Consider the following 19373-nt stretch of genomic DNA (forward strand, 5'->3'; position numbering starts at 1 on the left):
TTTTGAAGTACTTCATCAATTGACAAATATTCAATATTTAATATTGTTGAATACTTAAAGTATACCAGGAGCTTTCTTCTCCATTGGCTCATGTAGGTGGCACAACTCCACCACATTGTATAGAGACTGAAAAAGAGATTCGGACATAAGTCCTCCACAAGTTTACACCCTCAGTTGATGTGGGACGTAGAACTCAGGACACTGCTGAAGAGCACAAGACTATTACCACTACATCAAGAAACTTAAAAAGAATAGGCTGGGTGTGGTGGCTCACGCCTGTAATCCCACTGCTTTGGGAGGCTGAGGCGGGTGGATCACCTGAGGTCAGGAGTTCGAGATAAGCCTGGCCAACATGGTGAAACCCCGTCTCTACTAAAAAATACAAAAATTAGCTGGGTGTGGTGGCAGGCACCTGTAATCCCAGCTACTTGGGAGCCTGAGGCAGGAGAATCGCTTGAACTCGGGAGCCGGAGATTGAAGTAAGCCAAGATCACGCCATTGTACTCCAGCCTGGAAGACAAGAGTGAAACTCAGTCACACACACACACACACACACACACACACACGAATATTCATGTACATTAGGGGGGCTGTAATCTTCAACTTACTTAGTCTTCCCTTTCACCTACTCTTTCATTTGGGTGGGTGGGGCCATTCATTCTGATTCAAGCTGCTAAGCCCACATCTGGTCCCAGGGAGGAATGATTACTCCGTAATATTCTAGTCCAGTAATTCTCAAATTTTAGAGAACATAAGGGTCACTAGAATGTATGTTAAAAATAGATTCCAGCCTGCCTGTATCCAGCTTCTATTGCCCTTATCCACAAGCATACTTTTTCCTACAAAAATCTATTCATTCAGTCAAGTATAATGTCACTGCTCAGAAATCAGGGTGTTTTTTGTGTGTCATAATTGCCTAAATACTCAGCAATTCCAATCTTTATTATGACATCTATCTGCCAAAGAAATTCTAACTCATTTGGGTAAATGAAATCAACATCTAGTTGGTCAGGTCTTTATAAGTTTGTGGACTAGCCCATCTAAGGGGAAAAAATATTGTAATTTTAGTCAGTTGACAATTCTTAACCAGGTGTCATTTCAGGAATACCCATAGGCCAGAAAGGTGGGCCGTCATACATTGCTCTCCTATTGTGTTTTCATGTAAAGCACTCACATGCCTTAAAAGGGAGTCTGCATCTCACCCTACTTGGCATCCACCTGGGTAAAGTGACCCTGTGCATATATTAGTGGAGGACTGTTATGGTTTGGTGAATAATAAATCTAAAATGTCCTATCCTGGATCAAGTACTAGCACCACTAGGTGCTTGTGGAGCCAGCTGTAATCATAACACCTTCCCTGTATCCAGCTGTGGCAAATTCTACTGGTCCCCATCAGGGCAGAACATGACCTGATGTTAGGGATAGGGGATTTACTTTCAATTTTTTTTATAGTGCCACCATGTGCATATTCACAATTGACAAATTCACAATCTGTCCCTAACCCCTAGAGGTTTTCAGGAATGCATGCTCTGTAGTACTCCAGAAAAAGGTCAACACCTTGACAGAACTGTCTCCCAACATGGGACAGTAAAAGAACATATGAAAAAGAATATTCAAGAAAAATGAAATTTAAAAAGAGAAACAAAATACACTGCCTTTGGTAATCCTGAAAGTAAAAAAAAACTGAAAGGAAACCAAAATGTAAAACATCATACAGTTGGCCCCCTGTATTCTTGGGTTCTGCATTCACATATTCCAAGGATATGGAGGGCTGACTGACTGTAAGGGAGCATCTGAGGGCTTCAATATCCGAGGTAGGGGCATCCTGTGACCAATTCCCTGTGGATATGACTATATATGGGAAAGGAGCTCAATTACATATACAAAACAGAGGAAAAGAATCTTACAGAATATTAGGTGTAACTTTATGCCAATGTTTGACAGAATAGTAAATATTATTTCCAGATACATATTTGAAAAATTTACACAGAAGTAGAAAACCTGAAGAACAAAACCATTGAAAAAAACTGCAAGGATGCTAAAATAAGTCCCTTTACCCTGCCACATCCAAACACCAGGAAAAAAAATTTATATATATATATCAGAATGCATCATTTCTAGCTAGCCTTCAAGGAATAACTGCTATATTATGCACACTGTTCGAGAGTAATAAAAGAAAAAAAATCTTCCAAATTCATTTTGCACAGCCAGCAAAATATTGGCAAATTGAATCTACTTCTGAACTTTAAAAAATAATAATAAGGCCAGGCGCAGTGGCTCATGCCTGTAATCCCAGCACTTTGGGAGGCCGAGGCGGGCGGATCACCTGAGGTCGGGAATTCGAGACCAGCCCGACCAACATGGAGAAACCCTGTCTCTACTAAAAATACAAAATTAGCCTGATATGGTGGCACACGCCTGTAATTCCAGCTACTCAGGAGGCTGAGGCAGGAGAATCACTTGAACCTGGGAGGCGGAGGTTGCAGTGAGCCGAAATCACGCCATTGCACTCCAGCCTGGGCAACAAGAGTGAAACTCTGTCTCTAAATAAATAAATAAAATAGATTTATCCCAGGAATACAAGAAAATTTCAATTATTTGGGAACTTTTAGATTTTTTATAACTTGATAGAACTTCGCAACTATTCCTAATAAAACTTTAACATTTATTATAGTGTATACTATGTGTCAATCACTGTTTTAAGTACCTTACTCATACTAATTCAATCCTCGCAACCCTATGAAGTAGCTCCACTTTAGAGACGGAAGAGCTGAGACACAGGAAAGCTAGGTGATTTTCCCACAGTTACACACCTAACGAAGTGGTGGACATGCAGATTATTTTTTTAAGACAGGGTCTCACTCTATTGCCTAGGCTGGATTGCAGTGGTGCAATGATAGCTCACTGGAGCCACGACCTCCCAGGCTCGGGCAATCCTCCTGCCTCAGTCTCCTGAGTACCTAAGTCTAAAGGCATGCACCAATACACCCAACTATTTTTTTTTATTTATTTAGGGACAGGGTCTTGACGTGTTGCCCAGGCTGGTCTCAAACTCCTGACCTCAAGTGATCCTCCTGCCTTCACCTCCCAAAGCACTGGGATTACAGGTATGAGCCACCACACCTGACTGGACCCAGAATTTGAACCTAGGTTGCTAGGCACAAACATGTGTTTTTTTGTTTGTTTGTTTTGTTTTGTTGTTTTTCTTTTGAGATGAAGTCTTGCTCTTGTCACCCAGGCTGGAGTATAATAGTGCGATCTTGGCTCACTGCAGTCTCCTCCTCCCAGGCTCAAGCAATTCTCCTGCCTCAGCCTCCCAAGTAGCTGGGATTACAGGTACCTGCCACCACACCCAACTAATTTTTATATGTTTAATAGAGACGGGGTTTTGCTATGTTGGCCAGGCTGGTCTTGAACTCCTGACCTCAAGTGATCCACCAGCCTCAGCCTCCCAAAGTGCTGGGATTACAGGCACATGCCACCGTGCCCAGCCCAAACCTGTGTTGTTACCTACTATATTACCCTGCTTCCTCTAGAAATAAGATTAGATGCTAAATGACGAGTTAATGGGTGCAGGAAATCAACATGGCACATGGATACATATGTAACAAACCTGCACATTGTGCACATGTACCCTAAAACCTAAAGTATAATAAAAAAAAAAAAGATTAGAAGGAAACTTCCTAAATGCAACAGAATATTTATCAATATCCAACAATGAATGCAAATGAAAATGTGAAATACTAAAAACATCCCTCCTGAGATTTAAGAACAAGACATAGAAGACCTGTTATCTACTACTCAACATTTTTGGAAGTTCTTGCTAATGCACAACATAAGTGGCATAAGATTGAAAATAAGACCAGCTCACACCTGTAATCTCAGCGCTTTGGTAGGCCAAGACAGGCGGATCGCTTGAGCCCAGGAGTTCAAGGCCAGCCTAGGCAACATGGTGAAAACCCATCTCTACAAGAAATACCAAAAAATTAGCTGGGCATGGTGGCATGCGCCTGTAGTCCCGGCTACTTGGGAGGCTGAAGTGGGAGAATCACCTGAGCCTGGAAAGTTGAGGCTGCAGTGAGCCATGATCACATCACTGTACTCCAGCCTGGGCAAGAAAGTGAGACCCTGTCTCCAAGAAAAAAAAGAAAATTTTAAGCTAAAGGAGCCATTAATTAATTATATACCTAGAAAATGAAACTAAAAAACCGTTAAAACTAAAAATAATTCAGCAACATAACAATCCAGATTTAAATTTTTTTAAAGGTTTATACTAGAAATAACCAATAGAATTTGAGGTATGGCTTTCAAATGCAGCCAATTTTCCTCCATTCAAAAGCCTGAGGCTTTTAAGGATGTCAAGGCACACACTGGTGTAGAATTCCCTACATCTACTCTTTTTTTCCCTACTATTCCCACCTTAGTTATGAATAGTGCAGGTTCCCAACCTCTAGAGGGTTAAGTGTGGTAGGCGATGAGCAGACAAGAACCAGAAGGTAAAACTGCAACATCCAATTAGCAGGATCGTTCTACTGAAGACTTAACCAGAAATGTCCAGCTCAGGGTACAGGGCTGGACCCATGTGCTCATATAGGGTTGGGCTTGTCTCTGGGATCTGGGAGCTTCCAAACTAAAACAATGAAAAAGTCCTATCTGCATATCTTCTAAAGGAAAATGGAAACACATACTAAATATAAAGTTGAAAACAAATTTAAAATATATATTCATAAGTGGCAAATTTTCAGTTCTGTCCTGGGTTCAATGTTTTCAGGATTCCTATTATTCTTTCTAAACTTGCCTGAGATATGTCCCTAGAATCACATTGAATCTTATTTTCTTATGCCTCAACTCCACCCTTTCTTCTATGTTAAAACATACACCACACCTCAAAAAATCTCCCCTCCAGATTATATAACTCACATGGCTCCTCTAGCCTCCTCCGGCCTCCTCCTCTACTCTGTCATACTGCAGATCCTCTAAACCTGTTAAGTTTAGGGGATGGAAAGAGAAGGGGGTGAACAACAGAGGCAAAGGTCCCCCAGATCTGGGCCATATTGCAAGGGTGGAAGGGAAAAGTTGTTCAAGCTCATGGACTGAAATGTGATGGCAGAAGGAGAGAAAATCTTCTGAGATTTCTTTTCTTATGTCTTCGGGGAATGAAAGATGGTCCAGAACACAATTACTATAATTAAGGGTACAGCTCTTTAAATTAAGATGGCACTTGTAGGTAGATAGGACTAGTTGATAAGGAAAACAGATTACTGTGAATCTATTATCTTGCCACAAGCCTGTCATAGTGAATTCCAAGCATCAGGGGATGCTGCTAGCTGGATTTTCAATAATCTGTACCACTGCTATGAAAGTCTTCTGTGCAGCAAATTTTGATACAGTTCTTTTTTTTTTTTTTTTTGAGACAGAGTCTCGCTCTGTTGCCCAGGCTGGAGTAGAGTGGCGTGATCTCGGCTCACTGCAAGCTCTGCCTCCCAGGATCATGCTATTCTCCTGCCTCAGCCTCCCGAATAGCTGGGACTACAGGTGCCCTGCACCACACCTGGCTAATTTTTTGTATTTTTTAGTAGAGACGGAGTTTCACCGTGTTAGCAAGGATGGTCTCAACCTCCTGACCTCATGATCCGCCTGCCTCAGCCTCCCAAAGTGCTGGGATTACAGGCGTGAGCCACTGCACCCAGCTGACACAGTTCTTAATCTGTTGATTTAGGAAGCAGGGTACAGTTAGTAAATTCAGAACTAGAATCAGCATGTAGGGGAAAGTCTGTATCAGTGGGATATGACTGCCCAACCCAATACCTAGATACATACACATTCACACAAACACACTCTCTCTCTTTCTCTCTTTTGCATACATACACACATACACAAAAAAAGAATCCATTTGCATTTTGAGGCTGAAGTAACAGTAGTAAGACTTCCAGGAGTATATGTAAAAGATATCAGTAAGATCTCTGTATGTGATATTCTATGATGAGATGGACTTCCATCTTTAGAAGCAGCTGGTCTAGCTGGGGAGGAGAGAAAGATTGTGCATACTTTAAGGATAATTCAATGTGAGAGTTGAGATTTTAAAAATTATTTATTTAACAACTGGTATGCACAAAATACTATCTATATGGGAAAGAAATACATACCTGACCTCAAAGAGCCTACAATAAGTTGGTATAAAAGTATACAGACATGCAAAATTTACAAGGCAATTTAACAACAGTTACACATTGTAGCACCAGTGAATTCAAAGCAATGAGGTCAAATCAAGAGAAGCTGAAGAAAAATAAAAAAGTACTTAAAGAAGAAAGTATTTCAGTGATGAGATGGATTTCAAAAATTGTGAGGGACAAAGATTAGCAAACAGAAGAAAATGTTTTCTAGATAGGGAACAAAACTGATGAAAGGCTATAGAGTAAAGTTTAAAGAGTAGATAGGGAGGGCCATAGCCAAGAGGCAGGAAGGCATGAATCAGCCTTGTTGAATGACTTTGTATAAATGGTGAAATGGAGGAAGTAGAATAGAATAGAGAAGATATTATCTCTGTCTTTGAAAAGCATGGAGTCTGATTATGAGATGCATAACTAAGAAATGAAATAGATTTTAAAAGTTAAAATTTAAAAGTAACGAAAAAAAGGAAACCTACAATTAAATGACATGTGCAGTCCTTACCTTCCTAATAATGGGTAAGAACTGGAATAAGTTACTCCTACTGTCCCCTCTTAGTGATCCAAGGGAAAGCAAGTAGGGAATGGTCCACTGTGACTACTGGCTCCGGGAAATCACTACGAGCATCCTGCTTATAAAGACAGCTTAACTCAAAGGTCCTTGCTCTCTGTCTCAGAGAACCATACCTTAAGAAACTGACCAAGCCAGACCTGAGGACTTCTCTCCAGTGTGAGTTCGCTGGTGGTGATTAAAAGTGGAACGCTGACTAAAGGCTTTCCCACATTCACTACATTCATAAGGTTTCTCTCCGGTGTGGACTCTCTGGTGTACAATAAGCTGTGAGCTGTCACTAAAAGCTTTCCCACAATCATTGCATTTATAGGGTTTTTCCCCAGTATGGGTTCTCTGATGTACCATAAGGCTGGAGCTATAACTGAATACCTTCCCACACTCATTACATTCATAGGGTTTCTCACCAGTGTGAATTCTCTGGTGTATAATAAGGTGTGAGTTTTGATTGAAGGATTTTCCACACTCATTGCATTTATAGGGCTTTTCACCTGTGTGAAGTCTCTGGTGCCGAATAAGACATTTACTCAGACCAAATGCCTTACCACACTCGCTACATTCAAAAGGCTTTTCTCCAGTATGAATTCGCTCATGCTCAATGAGTTGAGAGTTCTGATTGAAGGCTTTCCCACATTCACTACATTTGTATGGCTTTTCCCCAGTGTGGAGGCTCTGATGTCGAATAAGACATTTACTCCGACTGAAGGCTTTGCCACATTCACTACACTCATAAGGCTTCTCCCCAGTGTGGATTCTCTGATGGTCAATGAGATTTCTATTGGAACAGAATGCTCTCCCACACTCGTTACATTTGTAAGGTTTCTTACCAGTGTGCAGAACCTGATGTCGAGCAAGACTTTTGCTTCGAATGAATGCCTCTCCACATTCATTGCATTCATAAGGTTTCTCCCCAGTATGGGTTCTCTGGTGGTCAATGAGTCGGGAACTCTGAGTAAAGGCTTTTGCACATTCATTACATTTATAGGGTTTCTCCCCATTATGGAGTCTCTGGTGTTGAATGAGATGGGAGCTGTGCCTATAGGCCTTTCCACACTCACTGCATTCATAGGGCTTTTCCCCTGTGTGGGTTCTGAGATGAACAATGAGCTGGGAGGTTTGTCTGAAGGTCTTCCCACACTCATTACACTCATAGGGTTTCTCTCCAGTGTGGATTCTCTGATGGCCAATAAGGTGAGAACTCCGATTGAAAGCTTTGCCACATTCATCACATCGATAGGATTTCTGTCCCTTTAAAACTCCTTCATGTTCAACAGGACTGGAAGACAGATGTGGATGTTCCCCAACTTCCTTATATTTGTCGTATCTGTCTTTTGTGGATTTTTTCTTATCTTCATCTGTTATTTCCAAGAAATCATTTTCTAGTCTGCTCCCTTCTTCATCTGAGGTTTGTCCTTCTAACTCCTTGAAAGTATCTTCACAAACATCTCCAGTCTCTGCTGCCCCAGGAACCACCCCAAAGAGTCCCCCTGATGTCCTGTTAGATGATTCTGATCCTTTAAAAATTTCCTGCTTTGGAGTCAACTCTGAACCCTTCATCATGTTCTCACCTGCTGCCCAAAGAAAGAAGACAACAACTTTTACCCATTTCTTATTCTGTTTAAGAAAGAGGATCATTAAGAGCTAACACACCTGAAAAAAAAGTCACATTATGGTTAAGAAATGAGATGACACATTGAGAACAAGAGCAAAATGGGAAATATTAATAGCTCAATTTTTTTTTCCCTAGGGACAGAAAAACAAGGAAGGGGAAGGTGGTCAGTGAAGACAGGTGGAAAAAAGATACTAAGCCAGCACAACCGAGTCAGAAGGGCCACTGGAAAGCAAAAAACTGGATTGCAAAGCATGCTGCGATCTTACAGAAGTTACTCTCGTGCTATGTCTCCTTAGTAAAGTGATGAACTCTAAAATCCCTTCCAACCATAACATTGCATGGTTCCATTGTTCTCAGAAAACATGTTGGGAGAGAGGAGGCTGGCAAATACCTCAAGCCAAACATAAGAAAGAGACAGGGAAAAAAATGAGAGTGAATTGCCTGGAAATTTGTATTATGGAGGTATGATAAGGAAAGTGTACAAAAAGAACAGATCTTACATGATAGGACAGTAAAAAGACTGCCCTAAACTCATCAACCACAGGATCTGCCCTTCCAAGAAGCCCTTTCAGGAAACTGCTCTGCCCCAGTGTTTGCAGAGAGGGATGCTTAGACAACCATGCTTGGTGCCAAGTGACCCTGAGCATCCCATGATGGGCCAAAGGTGATTGGACCGGCACCAGGTACTAGACTCAAGGGCAGCTTATCTGTAGGTTAGGCTTCAGCCTCTGCTGTGGCCTGGGCCAAAGCCCTGTGCCCAAATGAGATGATGGGTAATGGCTATAGCAATAGAAGTCCATCTCTGAGGAAATTTGGAACTGGTGGTAGGGCAAAATTAAGGCACTTACGAGTAGCAGTGGAAGCTGAAGTGGCGCAAGGAGAGAAGCCAAGCCATTAGGAGACACAGCAAGCAACAAGTATAAAAGAACAGAAAGTACAATTAGGAAAGAGCTATGAAAAGGACAAAAGATTCACAGTGAAGAAAATGGGCAGCAGGAGGAGGACAAGCAGAGAGAAAACAAATACACTGCGAGCAGCTGCATTACATTCACACCGGAACACAGGCATCAACATGCATTTGCTTTTGCTGCTCAGGCTCCCAGGTCAAGGCCCTGCTTCCCACAGTCTGGTCTAGCTCATCAGTTTCTTCCTGGTTCTCATTCCTTTAAGCCTATGACTCACAGCTCCTTACTTACAATAACTTGAGTGGCTCTCTATTCCTTACAACTAAGAAGCCCTATCTAAACCACACTATATCAATTCATAATGAGGTGCAGAGTATGCTGATCACTGTTGAATCTCAGTGATGAATGCAGAAAGGGTCCCTATATTATTCACTCTAGTTTAACTATGTTTGGAAATTTTCAGGGTAAAAAGTTTAAAGAGACAAGGAATATGGAAAAGAAGAGAATGTGCAGCATGCAGACTCTAAGTGACTAGGAAACAGAATCATTACCCAAGGAGGCCATGCTACGGTCATTTTCCGGCATCATGTTCCACTGCAGGGCTCTCTGACTGAGTGGGAGATCTTTCCATTTCTTCTGAGTATAGTCTACAGATAGGTCCTCATATGCCACAGCATCCTGGAATGACAAGGTCCGATCGCTCAGGAACATTCACAGCCTGAAGGGCAGAGTCATCAGGGGTACAAAGGGCACAGGGTATGGGCTCTTCGTGGGCAAAAGTATGGGAGAGAGGAGCTGAGATGACACCTCGAAAAGGACAAGTCCAGGGCAAGATAGAGTCCATTACCTCCAGGGGAAGCAATGAGGCAGGAGAGCCACAGGAATAGTCTTAGATGGGGCAGAGTCCTGGGGGTGAGACCTCTAGCCATTCCTGGACCAGACTCATGGGGACATGGTAAAAACACAAAGAACCAAGCTCACCTGGGGCCTGACCATCCGAAGTACAGTTGCCCCTGCTTGGTCTCCTGAGTTCCCCACTTGAGGAAGGGTAGGAACTGGAGAAGCACATTGAGCTGAGGGAGGAAAGAAAGCTATGAGTGGGACAAGCCCTGCTTCCGGCTCCCATAAGCTCTATATTCCCAATAAGTGGATTCAAGAGAGCCCAGGCACCTACACACACACTGACTCTTAACCTCTTCCATAAGGCATTATCCCAAGAGTGCTGTGAATTTTCCCTGGAGGGCACAGTACAAGGTCCCGGATCAAGCTGAGAACTGGGTGTTCCTCCGAGCCCTCACTCTCTTCAACCTTTTTCAAGGAAACTATTCTGGCCACACTCTCTCTCCCATGGCTTCCCTAGCACCAGGCAGCCCTGATTTTCCCCTCACAGTTGTGGTTCCTCATGCCTTGGTTCCTATTCCTGCACCTGCCCTCTCATTATGGACCCCTTAAAACTCAGGCCCTAGTGCTTCCCTGTTTTTTCCGTCAGCAATCTGACCAACTCTCATTGCTTTAATACTGCTCTCACAGTTCTTACTTCTCTCCTAGACCGCTACCACATGCCTCCTGTTGCCTATGGGACATTTCACTCGGGTGTCCTGCAACACCTTAAGTTCAGTGTCTAGAATGAATGGATATTCTAGGCTAAGGTGGGAGGCTGGCTTGAGGCTAGGAGTTCAAGACCAGCATGGACAACATAAGGAGACTTCTTTTTCTCCCTTCCCTTCCTTCACTCTTCCCTTCCCTCTCCCTTCCCTTCCCCTCCTCTTTTCCTTTCCTTTCCTTTCCTTTCTTTCGCTCCCTCCCTCCCCTCTTTCTTTTTTCTTTCTTTCTTTTTCTTTCTTTCTTTTTTTCTTTCTTTCTGTTTCTTTCTCTCTCTCTCTTTCTCTCTCTCTCTTTTTTTTTGAGACAGAGTCTCACTCTGATGGGAGTGCAGTGGCATGATCATGGCTCACTGAAACCTCTGCCTCCCAGGCTCAAGCAATTCTCATGCCTCAGCCTCTGGAGTAGCTGGGATTACAAGTACCTGCCACCACGCCTGGCTAATTTTTGTATTTTAGTAGGAAGGGATTCATCATGTTGGCCAGGCTGGTCTCAAACTCCTGACCTCAAGTGATCCACCTGCTTTAGCCTCCCAAAGTGCTGGGATTCCAGGTGTGTGTGCCACTGCTCCTAGTAGGAGACCCCATTTCTATAAAAAGTTAAAAAAAAAAAAAAAAAAAGAGCTGGTCATGGTGGCATGCCTGTAGTTCTAAGAGGCCATGGTCGGAGGATTTCTTGAGCCCAGGAGTTCAAGGCTACAGTGAGCTATTATAATTGTGCCATTGCACTCCAGCCTGGGTGACAGAGTGAGACCCTATCTCTCTTAAAAAAATAAATAAATAACATTAAATAAATAAATAAAATGTTCTTATCACCTTTCTTTCAGATTTCTCAATTTCCCTCAATGATTCCATCATTGGCCAAAACATTCTAATTCCCCTGCCTCTCCTTTCAAACTGAAGTCCCATGGATGTTTCCATGATAACATTTTTCAATTTTATCCTTGCCTGTTCCTCTGTTTGTACTTCAGGCATTAATCACATCTATTCTACTGCACCAGCCTTTAACTAAGGCTCCTTCCCCTTCAATCCATAATGCTCACCTGTGCCAGAGTAATCCTCCTGAAATACTATTTCTAACACATTATCCTCTGACTCCCAAAATCTTCCTCCTCAATCTCAAGGTCCTGTAAAAACAAGGCCCAGGTTCCCAAATACAGTCTTCCCTGACTCCACCTCAATCAGGGCTCAAAGAATCTCCAGCTTAGGGTCTTTGTTGTATCTTCTAATGGCATGCCTACTACTTTTTTCTCCCCTTCAAAATTCTTCCACATTTTTACTGCCCAATACTCTGCTACCTCCTTCATGAAGCATCCCTCACCAGTTCCAGCCCACAATGATCTTGCTTTTTACCCAATGATCACTTTTTCCAATGCCCACATTGCTCATTTGTGACAGGATCAAATGCGTGAGGACAGATATCATTCATGTGCATTTTATGAGGTTGCCTCTTCTTACACATGACTAACTCATCCTACCACCTAGAAAACAAGCTCTTTGAAATCAGTGACAATAGATGTACTACATCTCTCTGGTCTCTGGCAGTGCCTTTCCTATGGCATGTCCTTGATGAAAACTTACTAACTACATGAATGATTAGAGAATAAGCAAAAGGAACAAACAGGGTCACCAGGGAAGGAGGACAGACAGCAGAGCAATGAGGGATTCCATGGAGTAGGAGATGGGCAGATAAAGGAAAGGAGACTCCAGAGGAGAGAAGGGAGGCATGACTTAAGGCCAAAGCTGGGGAGGTAAGTACCGAAGTCCCCATCGGAGAGGTGGTGCGTCCCTGGGTCATAAGGAGGCTCCAGGTCAGCTCCAGGGGCTGAGCCCCCACTGAGGGGCGATGTAGGAGGAGATTCCTTTGTTGCACCCAGAGCTGTTGTCTCCTCCAAATGCATTTCCTGTTTCTGTGCTGGGGCTGAAACCTAGAGATAGGGAAATACAGTTGGGTTCAAAAGAGCATCCTTGAAGGTACTGAACCCAAAACCTCTAAGCAGCCCCCTCCAGAACGAAAGCCAGGGAAAAGAAGAGCCAGAGTGTCCTTCCAGCCCCACCACTACAGCCTACTGGGGGAAAAAAACTGTGAAAGCAGAATCTAAAGCTTGCAATTGGCCGGGCGCGGTGGCTCACGCTTGTAATCCCAGCACTTTGGGAGGCCAAGGCGGGCGGATCACGAGGTCAGGAGATCGAGACCACAGTGAAACCCCGTCTCTACTAAAAATACAAAAAAAATTAGCCAGGTGTGGTGGCGGGCGCCTGTAGTCCCAGCTACTCGGAGAGGCTGAGGCAGGAGAATGGCGTGAACCCGGGAGGCAGAGCTTGCAGTGAGCCGAGATCGTGCCACTGCACTCCAGCCTGGGCGACAGAACAAGACTCCGTCTCAAAAAAAAAAAAAAAAAAAAAGCTTGCAATTCTACCTGCCATCCCTCTGTTGACCCTCTTGGTAGGGGCTTGAGGACCAGATTCTATAACCATTTCTACTCTGTGTCAGGTCTTCAGACACATATTTTCTTATGAAGAACCATTTAAAAAGGGAGCCAGGAGAGCAATTCAGTACATTCTCTAGGGCCTTGGCTGACAGAAACGAACAATCAGTAGTACAAAGGATAGGCCGGGTGCAGTGGCTCACATCTGTAATCCCAGCAGTTTTGGAGGCCGAGGTGGGTGGATCACCTGAGGTCAGGAGTTGGGGACCAGCCTAGCCAACATGGTGAAATCCTGTCTCTATTAAAAGTACAAAAAAATTAGCCACGCGTGGTGGCACGCAGCTGTAGTCCCAGCTACTTGGGAGGCTGAGGCAGGAGAATCACTTGAACCTGGGAGGCAGAGTTTGCAGTGAGCCGAGATCACGCCTCTGCACTCTAGCCTGGGAGCGAGACGCCGTCTCAACAAGAAAACAAAAACAAAAACCAAACAAACAGAAAAAGAAGTATAAAGCACGTAAAAAAAGATAAGTGTGGGTATGTGCATGTGCACAAATAATGCTACTGGCACTAACAGCTGAAGCAATACCCAGAACAGTGGCTGGCACACCAGGAGAGCTTTTCCAATTTCTCTGAGCAAAAGTGTCTCCTCTTCAGAGAAGCTTTCTCTGAGCACACTGACAAAGCAGGGATAGTCAGACTCAATTAACCAATTATAATTTCTAGATTGCATGTATTAATCTTTAAGTAATCTTACTGACATCTTTATTGTCTATGTTTCCCCAACAGATTGTGAGGTTTTGAGGGTAAGAACTTTTGTCTTGATCACTAGTTCCAAAACAACATATAGCCCTACAATGGTGTTCAATTAATATCTGCTGACAGACTTCCTGTTGATATTTTGCTAAAAGACTTTAAGGTTATCTGCAAACTCAGTTTTCAATATGTACTACTTCTCCCCAATAATTTATATTTTAAAAGCCAAATAAGATCAGACACACTAACCTGTAGAGACCTTGGGAATACCTCAGAACATAGACATTTTATTTCTAACCCTTGCTTATTGTCATCAAACCAGCTCCTCACAATCTCGTGGTTGCTCCTTTTACCAGCATGTAGGGCAGAAAACCTAAAATATTATCTAAATAAGGCACATTTTAAAGTTCACTTGCTCTGGTATGTACATAGCACAGCATGAGGTAAAAATAACTTCTCCTTCAATAAACCACACAGGATTCGCCCTATTAGGCTACATCTGCTGAGATGTTAAGGGACTCTCTCCTTTAATATATATTTCACCAGTGTAGTGGTAGGACCAGCAGGGTCCCTGGATTCTGTAGTTCCCAAGCTCTCCTACTGAAAGGTTCTTTAAACTGAAAGACTCTCTAAAATGGAAGTCACAGCTCTTCAATACAGGAGCTTTGGGTACTGGCGCAGAAGATAGAACTTACTGCACTGTGATAATTCAACTTTGTAATTCACTAATAATTTAATCCTGGTAAAGTTCCTGTTCATTATCTAGGACTTTGATATGGTTTGGATTTGTGTCCCCACCCAAATCTCATGTTGAATTGGAGGAGGGGCCCAGTGGGAGGTGACTGGATCATGGCAGGGGGTGGGGGGGGCGAATTCCCCATTGCTGTTCTTGTAATAGTGAGTTCTCATGAGATCTGATTGTTTAAAAGTGTGTGGCACTTTCCTCTGTGTGCTCTCTCTTTCCTGCCACAATGTGAAGAGGGTCCTTGCTTCCCCTTCACCTTCCACTATGATTTTAAGTTTCCTGAGGCCTCCCAGTCATGCTTTCTGTAAAGCCTGCAGAACTGTGAGTCGATTAAACCTCTTTTCTTCATAAATTACCTAATCTCAGGTAGTTCTTTACAGCAGTGTGAAAATGGACTAATACAGAAAATTGGTACCAGAAAGTGGGGCACTGCTATAAAGATACCTGAAAATGTGGAAGCAACTTTGGAACTGGGTAACAGACAGAGGTTGAAACAGTTTGGAGGGCTGAAGACAGGAAGATGTGGGAAAGTTTGACACTTCCTAGACACTTGTTGAATGGTTTTGACTAAAATGCTGATAGTGATATGGATGATGAAGTCCAGGCTGAGGTGGTCTCAGATGGAGATGAGAAACATATTGGGAACTGGAGCAAAGGTCATTTTTGCTATGCTTTAGCAAAGAGACCGGCAGCATTTTGCCCCTGCTCTAGAGATCTGTGGAACTTTGAACTTGAGTGAGATCATTCAGGTTATCTAGCAGAAGAAATTTTTTTTTTTTTTTGAGACAGAGTCTCACTCTGTCACCCAGGCTGGAGTGCAGTGGCGCAATCTCAGCTCACTGCAAGCTCCGCCTCCTGGGTTCATGCCATTCTCTTGCCTCAGCCTCCTGAGTAGCTGGGACTACAGGCACCCGCCGCCACACCAGGCTAATTTTTTGTATTTTTAGTAGAGATGGGGTTTCACCATGGTCTTGATCTCCTGACCTCATGATCTGCCTGCCTTGGCCTCCCAAAGTGCTGAGATTACAGGCATGAGCCACTGCACCCAGCCCTCCAGCAGAAGAAATTTCTAAGCAGCAAAGCATTCAAGAAGTGACCTGGCTGTTTCTAAAAGTGTCCACTCATATTTGTGAACAAAGAGATCTGAAACTGGAACTTATATTTAAAAGGGAAGCAGAGCATAAAAATTTGGAAAATTTGTAGCCCGGCCATGTGGTAGAAAAGAAAAACCCATTTTCTGGGGAGAAATTCAAGCCTGCTGCAGAAATTTGAATAAATAAAGAGGAGCCAAATTTTAATGGCCAACACAATAGGGAAAATGTCTCCAGGGCATTTTAAAGACATTCATGGCAGCCCCTCCCATCACAGGCCTGGAGGCCTAGGAGAAAACAATGGTTTCATGGGCCAGGCCCAGAGTCTAGCTGCTCTGTGCAGCCTCAGGACATGGTCCCCTGTGTCCCAGCCACTCCAGCTCCAGCTGTGGCTAAAAGAGGCCAAGGTATAGCTCAGGCTGTGGCTTCAGAGGGTGCAAGCCTCAAGCCTTGGCAGCTTTCACATGCTGTTGGGCCTGCGGGTGTGCAGAAGGCAAGAGTTGAGGTTTGGGAACCTCCTCCTAGATTTCAGAGGAGGTATGGAAACACCTGGATGTCCAGGAAGAAGTCTGCTGCAGGGGCGGAACTGTCATGGAAAAACCTCTACTAAGGCAGTGTGAAGGGGAAATGCAAGGTTGGAGCCCCCACACAGTCCTGCTGAGGCATTCCCTAGTGGAGCTGTGAGAAGAGGGCCACCATCCTCCAGACCCCAGAATGGTAAATCCACAAACAGCTTGCACCACGTGCCTGGAAAAGGCACAGGCACTCAATGTCAGTTGGTGAATGCAGCCATGGGGGCTATACCCTGCAGAGCCACAGGGGCCAGGATGTCCAAGGCTTTGGGAACTGATCTCTTGCATCAGCATGCCCTGGATGTGAGACATGGAGTCAAAGGAGATTATTTTGGAGCTTTAAGACTTAATGACTGCCCTGCTTGGTTTTGGACTTGCATGGGACATGTAGCCCCTTTGTTTTGGCCAATTTCTCCCATTTGGAATGGGAGTATTTACCCAATGCCTATATCCCCATTGTATCTTGGAAGTAACTAACTAGTTTTTGATTTTACAGGCTCATAGGTGGAAGGGACTTACCTTGTCTCAGATGAGACTTTGGACTGTGAACTTTTGAGTTAATGCTGAAATGAGTTAAGTCCAGGGGACTGTTGAGAAGGGATAATTGTATTTTGCAATGTGAGAAGAACATGAGATTTGGGAGGGGCCAGGGGCAGAATAATAGTGGTTTAGATTTGTGTTCCCACCCAAATCTCACAACGAATTGGAGGAGGGGCCTGGTGGGAGATGACTGGATCATGGGGTGGATTTCCCCTTGCTGTTCTTGTGGGTTATCATAAGATCTGATCATTTAAAAGTATGTGTCACTTCCCCCTGCATTCTCTTCTGCCACAATGTGAAGAAGGTCCTTGCTTCCTCTTTGCCTTCTGCCATGATTGTAAGTTTCCTGAGACCTCCCAGTCAGGCTTCCTGTTAAGCCTGTGAAATTGTGGGCCAATTAAACCTCTTTTCTTCTTAATTACTCAGTTTCAGGTAGTTCTTTATAGCAGTGTGAAAACGGACTAATACAGAATCATAGCTTTCCTTTCCTTGAAGACATGAAAACCTCATTCTAATATGGCATTCCACAGCAAGACCCCAGAGAAAAGCTGTGGCCTTAGAAACTAGGGAGATGGAAAATCCTGGTCCTCACACTTGATGGTAATCAGAAACAAGCACACCTCAGCTAAATCTTTTGGGCAAGGGAATGCTTACTCCATGTGCTCACTTCACTTGTCAAATGGAGATAATGATTACTGCACTGCCTGTTTTGTAACCCTGGCAGGAGAGGAAAAAAGATACAGGAAACAGGCCAGGCGCGGTGGCTCATGCCTGTAATCCCAACACTTTGGGAGGCCGAGGCAGGAGGATCATGAGGTCAGGAGATCGAGACCATTCTGGCTAACATGGTGAAACCCTGTCTCTACTAAAAATACAAAAAATTCGCTGGGCGTGGTGGCGGGCACCTGTAGTACCAGCTACTCAGGAGGCTGAGGCAGGAGAATGGTGTGAACCCAGGACTGGCGCTTGCAATGAGCTGAGATTGTGCCACTGCTCTCCAGCCTGGACAACAGAGTGAGATTCTGTCTCAAAAAAAAAAAAAAAAAAAAAAGATGCAGGAAACAAAAGAATTCTGCAAGTTGCATGACTCTGCAGCCCAGCAGGGATCACTCTACAACCCTTTCCCAGCCACAATGTGCACACATGTACATGCTCCTTCTGCAGCAATAAAGTGGCTTGCTCCTGATAAGCAAAATGACTCCAATTTACCTGGACCCTCCTTAATCTCCTCTTGGCAAACTTCCATGGAAAAGCTTGTTTATTCATTTAGCCATTCTGTAAACATTTTCTGAACCCCTGCTGATGAAAGACAGTCCTGCCCTTATGTCTTCATGTCAGAAAACGTAACACTGACAGTAGTGGGAGAGTAAGAAATGGACTCCAAAGACCATACACCCAGGCTGGAGCCATGAGCATTCAGCTGCCTCACCTGTCAACTGTTAGGCATTTTCTTGGGTTGTGACTCAACAGTCACCCTTTTCTGAGGCTAGCTGGATAAAGCACTAAAAGTTTTAATGGAGGAAGCATTCACTTCTTAAGCAAAACCAAGCAGGAAATAGGGAAATTTTCCTTCTGCCACCCTCACTAAATGGTTCTCTATATATGTCTTCAGCCACCTGTCATTGCCATGGCTGGCCCAGCTGCTCTCTAGACCCTTGTGATGGTTGATTTACTCGTATGTGCTTACTCGTTTACACAAAGAAAATGATGGTTGATAATGACAAATGTGTACTGCTGATAATCCTGGAAAAATGTCTAGCCCCAGGATCCTGATCAACTAGAACTGATTCCCTAGTGATATATAATCATTTTTTAAAAAGCATTGAATAGGCTGAGCGTGATGGCTCACACCTGTAATTCCAGCACTTTAGGAGGATGAGGCAGGTGGCTTTCTTGAGCCCAGGAGTTCAAGACCAGCCTGGACAACATGGCGAAAGCCCATCTCTACTAAAAATACAAAAATTAGCCAGGTGTGGTGGCTCACACCTATGGTCCCAGCTACTAGGGAAGCTGAAGTGGGAGGATCACTTGAGCCCAGGAGGCAGAGGTTGCAGTGAACCAAGATTGTGCCACCACACTCCAGCCTGGGCGATAGGGTGAGACTCTCTAGGAAAAAAAGCATTGAATAAAATGATATATTGGGTACTTGGGAAATTCTCTATACTGTTTTCTCCTGATAAAGTACAAAGGGGTAGAGGGGACCTCTAGTTCACCCTGCTTCTATTATAGGGGAACAATTTGAAACTCATTAGGAAGAACTAACTTATCCATGGTGTGATGATCTTTTGATGTGTCAACTTGGTACTAATCAAACATCAATCCAGGTGTTGCTGTAAACTATTTTAAAAATGTGATTAAAGTACATAATAAGTTTAAGTAAGGGAGAT

At 43.7% G+C, this 19373-nt stretch overlaps 1 protein-coding gene and 1 long non-coding RNA gene across 13 annotated transcripts in view; one reads left to right on the forward strand and one right to left on the reverse strand.

Annotated features, from left to right (window-relative positions):
- The window catches only part of LOC129483407 (uncharacterized), a 55313-nt gene that overhangs the window by 34237 nt on the left and 1703 nt on the right, over positions 1 to 19373 (forward strand). The window contains exon 3 of the long non-coding RNA XR_008658039.1: positions 3015 to 3107. This is a non-coding gene — a long non-coding RNA (uncharacterized lncRNA). The remainder of the gene's footprint in view (positions 1 to 3014; positions 3108 to 19373) is intronic.
- The window catches only part of ZKSCAN7 (zinc finger with KRAB and SCAN domains 7), a 23353-nt gene continuing 3980 nt past the window's right edge, over positions 1 to 19373 (reverse strand). For 2 of the 12 annotated variants that reach the window (XM_055280645.2, XM_063611151.1), the window contains exons 3-7: positions 12616 to 12784; positions 10237 to 10328; positions 9807 to 9933; positions 7566 to 8306; positions 1 to 510 (exon numbers count right to left, since the gene is read on the reverse strand). In XM_055280645.2, coding sequence (XP_055136620.1) covers positions 491 to 510; positions 7566 to 8306; positions 9807 to 9933; positions 10237 to 10328; positions 12616 to 12784 — 1149 coding nt within the window. In that variant the 3' untranslated portion in view covers positions 1 to 490. Of the gene's footprint in view, positions 511 to 6072; positions 8310 to 9806; positions 9934 to 10236; positions 10329 to 12615; positions 12785 to 19373 lie in introns of those variants that run through there. The other 10 variants (XM_055280653.2, XM_055280662.2, XM_055280630.2 and 7 more) reach the window with 5 other exon arrangements.

Source organism: Symphalangus syndactylus, chromosome 1 (assembly GCF_028878055.3).
Source record: "Symphalangus syndactylus isolate Jambi chromosome 1, NHGRI_mSymSyn1-v2.1_pri, whole genome shotgun sequence".
NCBI classification, from domain to species: domain Eukaryota; kingdom Metazoa; phylum Chordata; class Mammalia; order Primates; family Hylobatidae; genus Symphalangus; species Symphalangus syndactylus.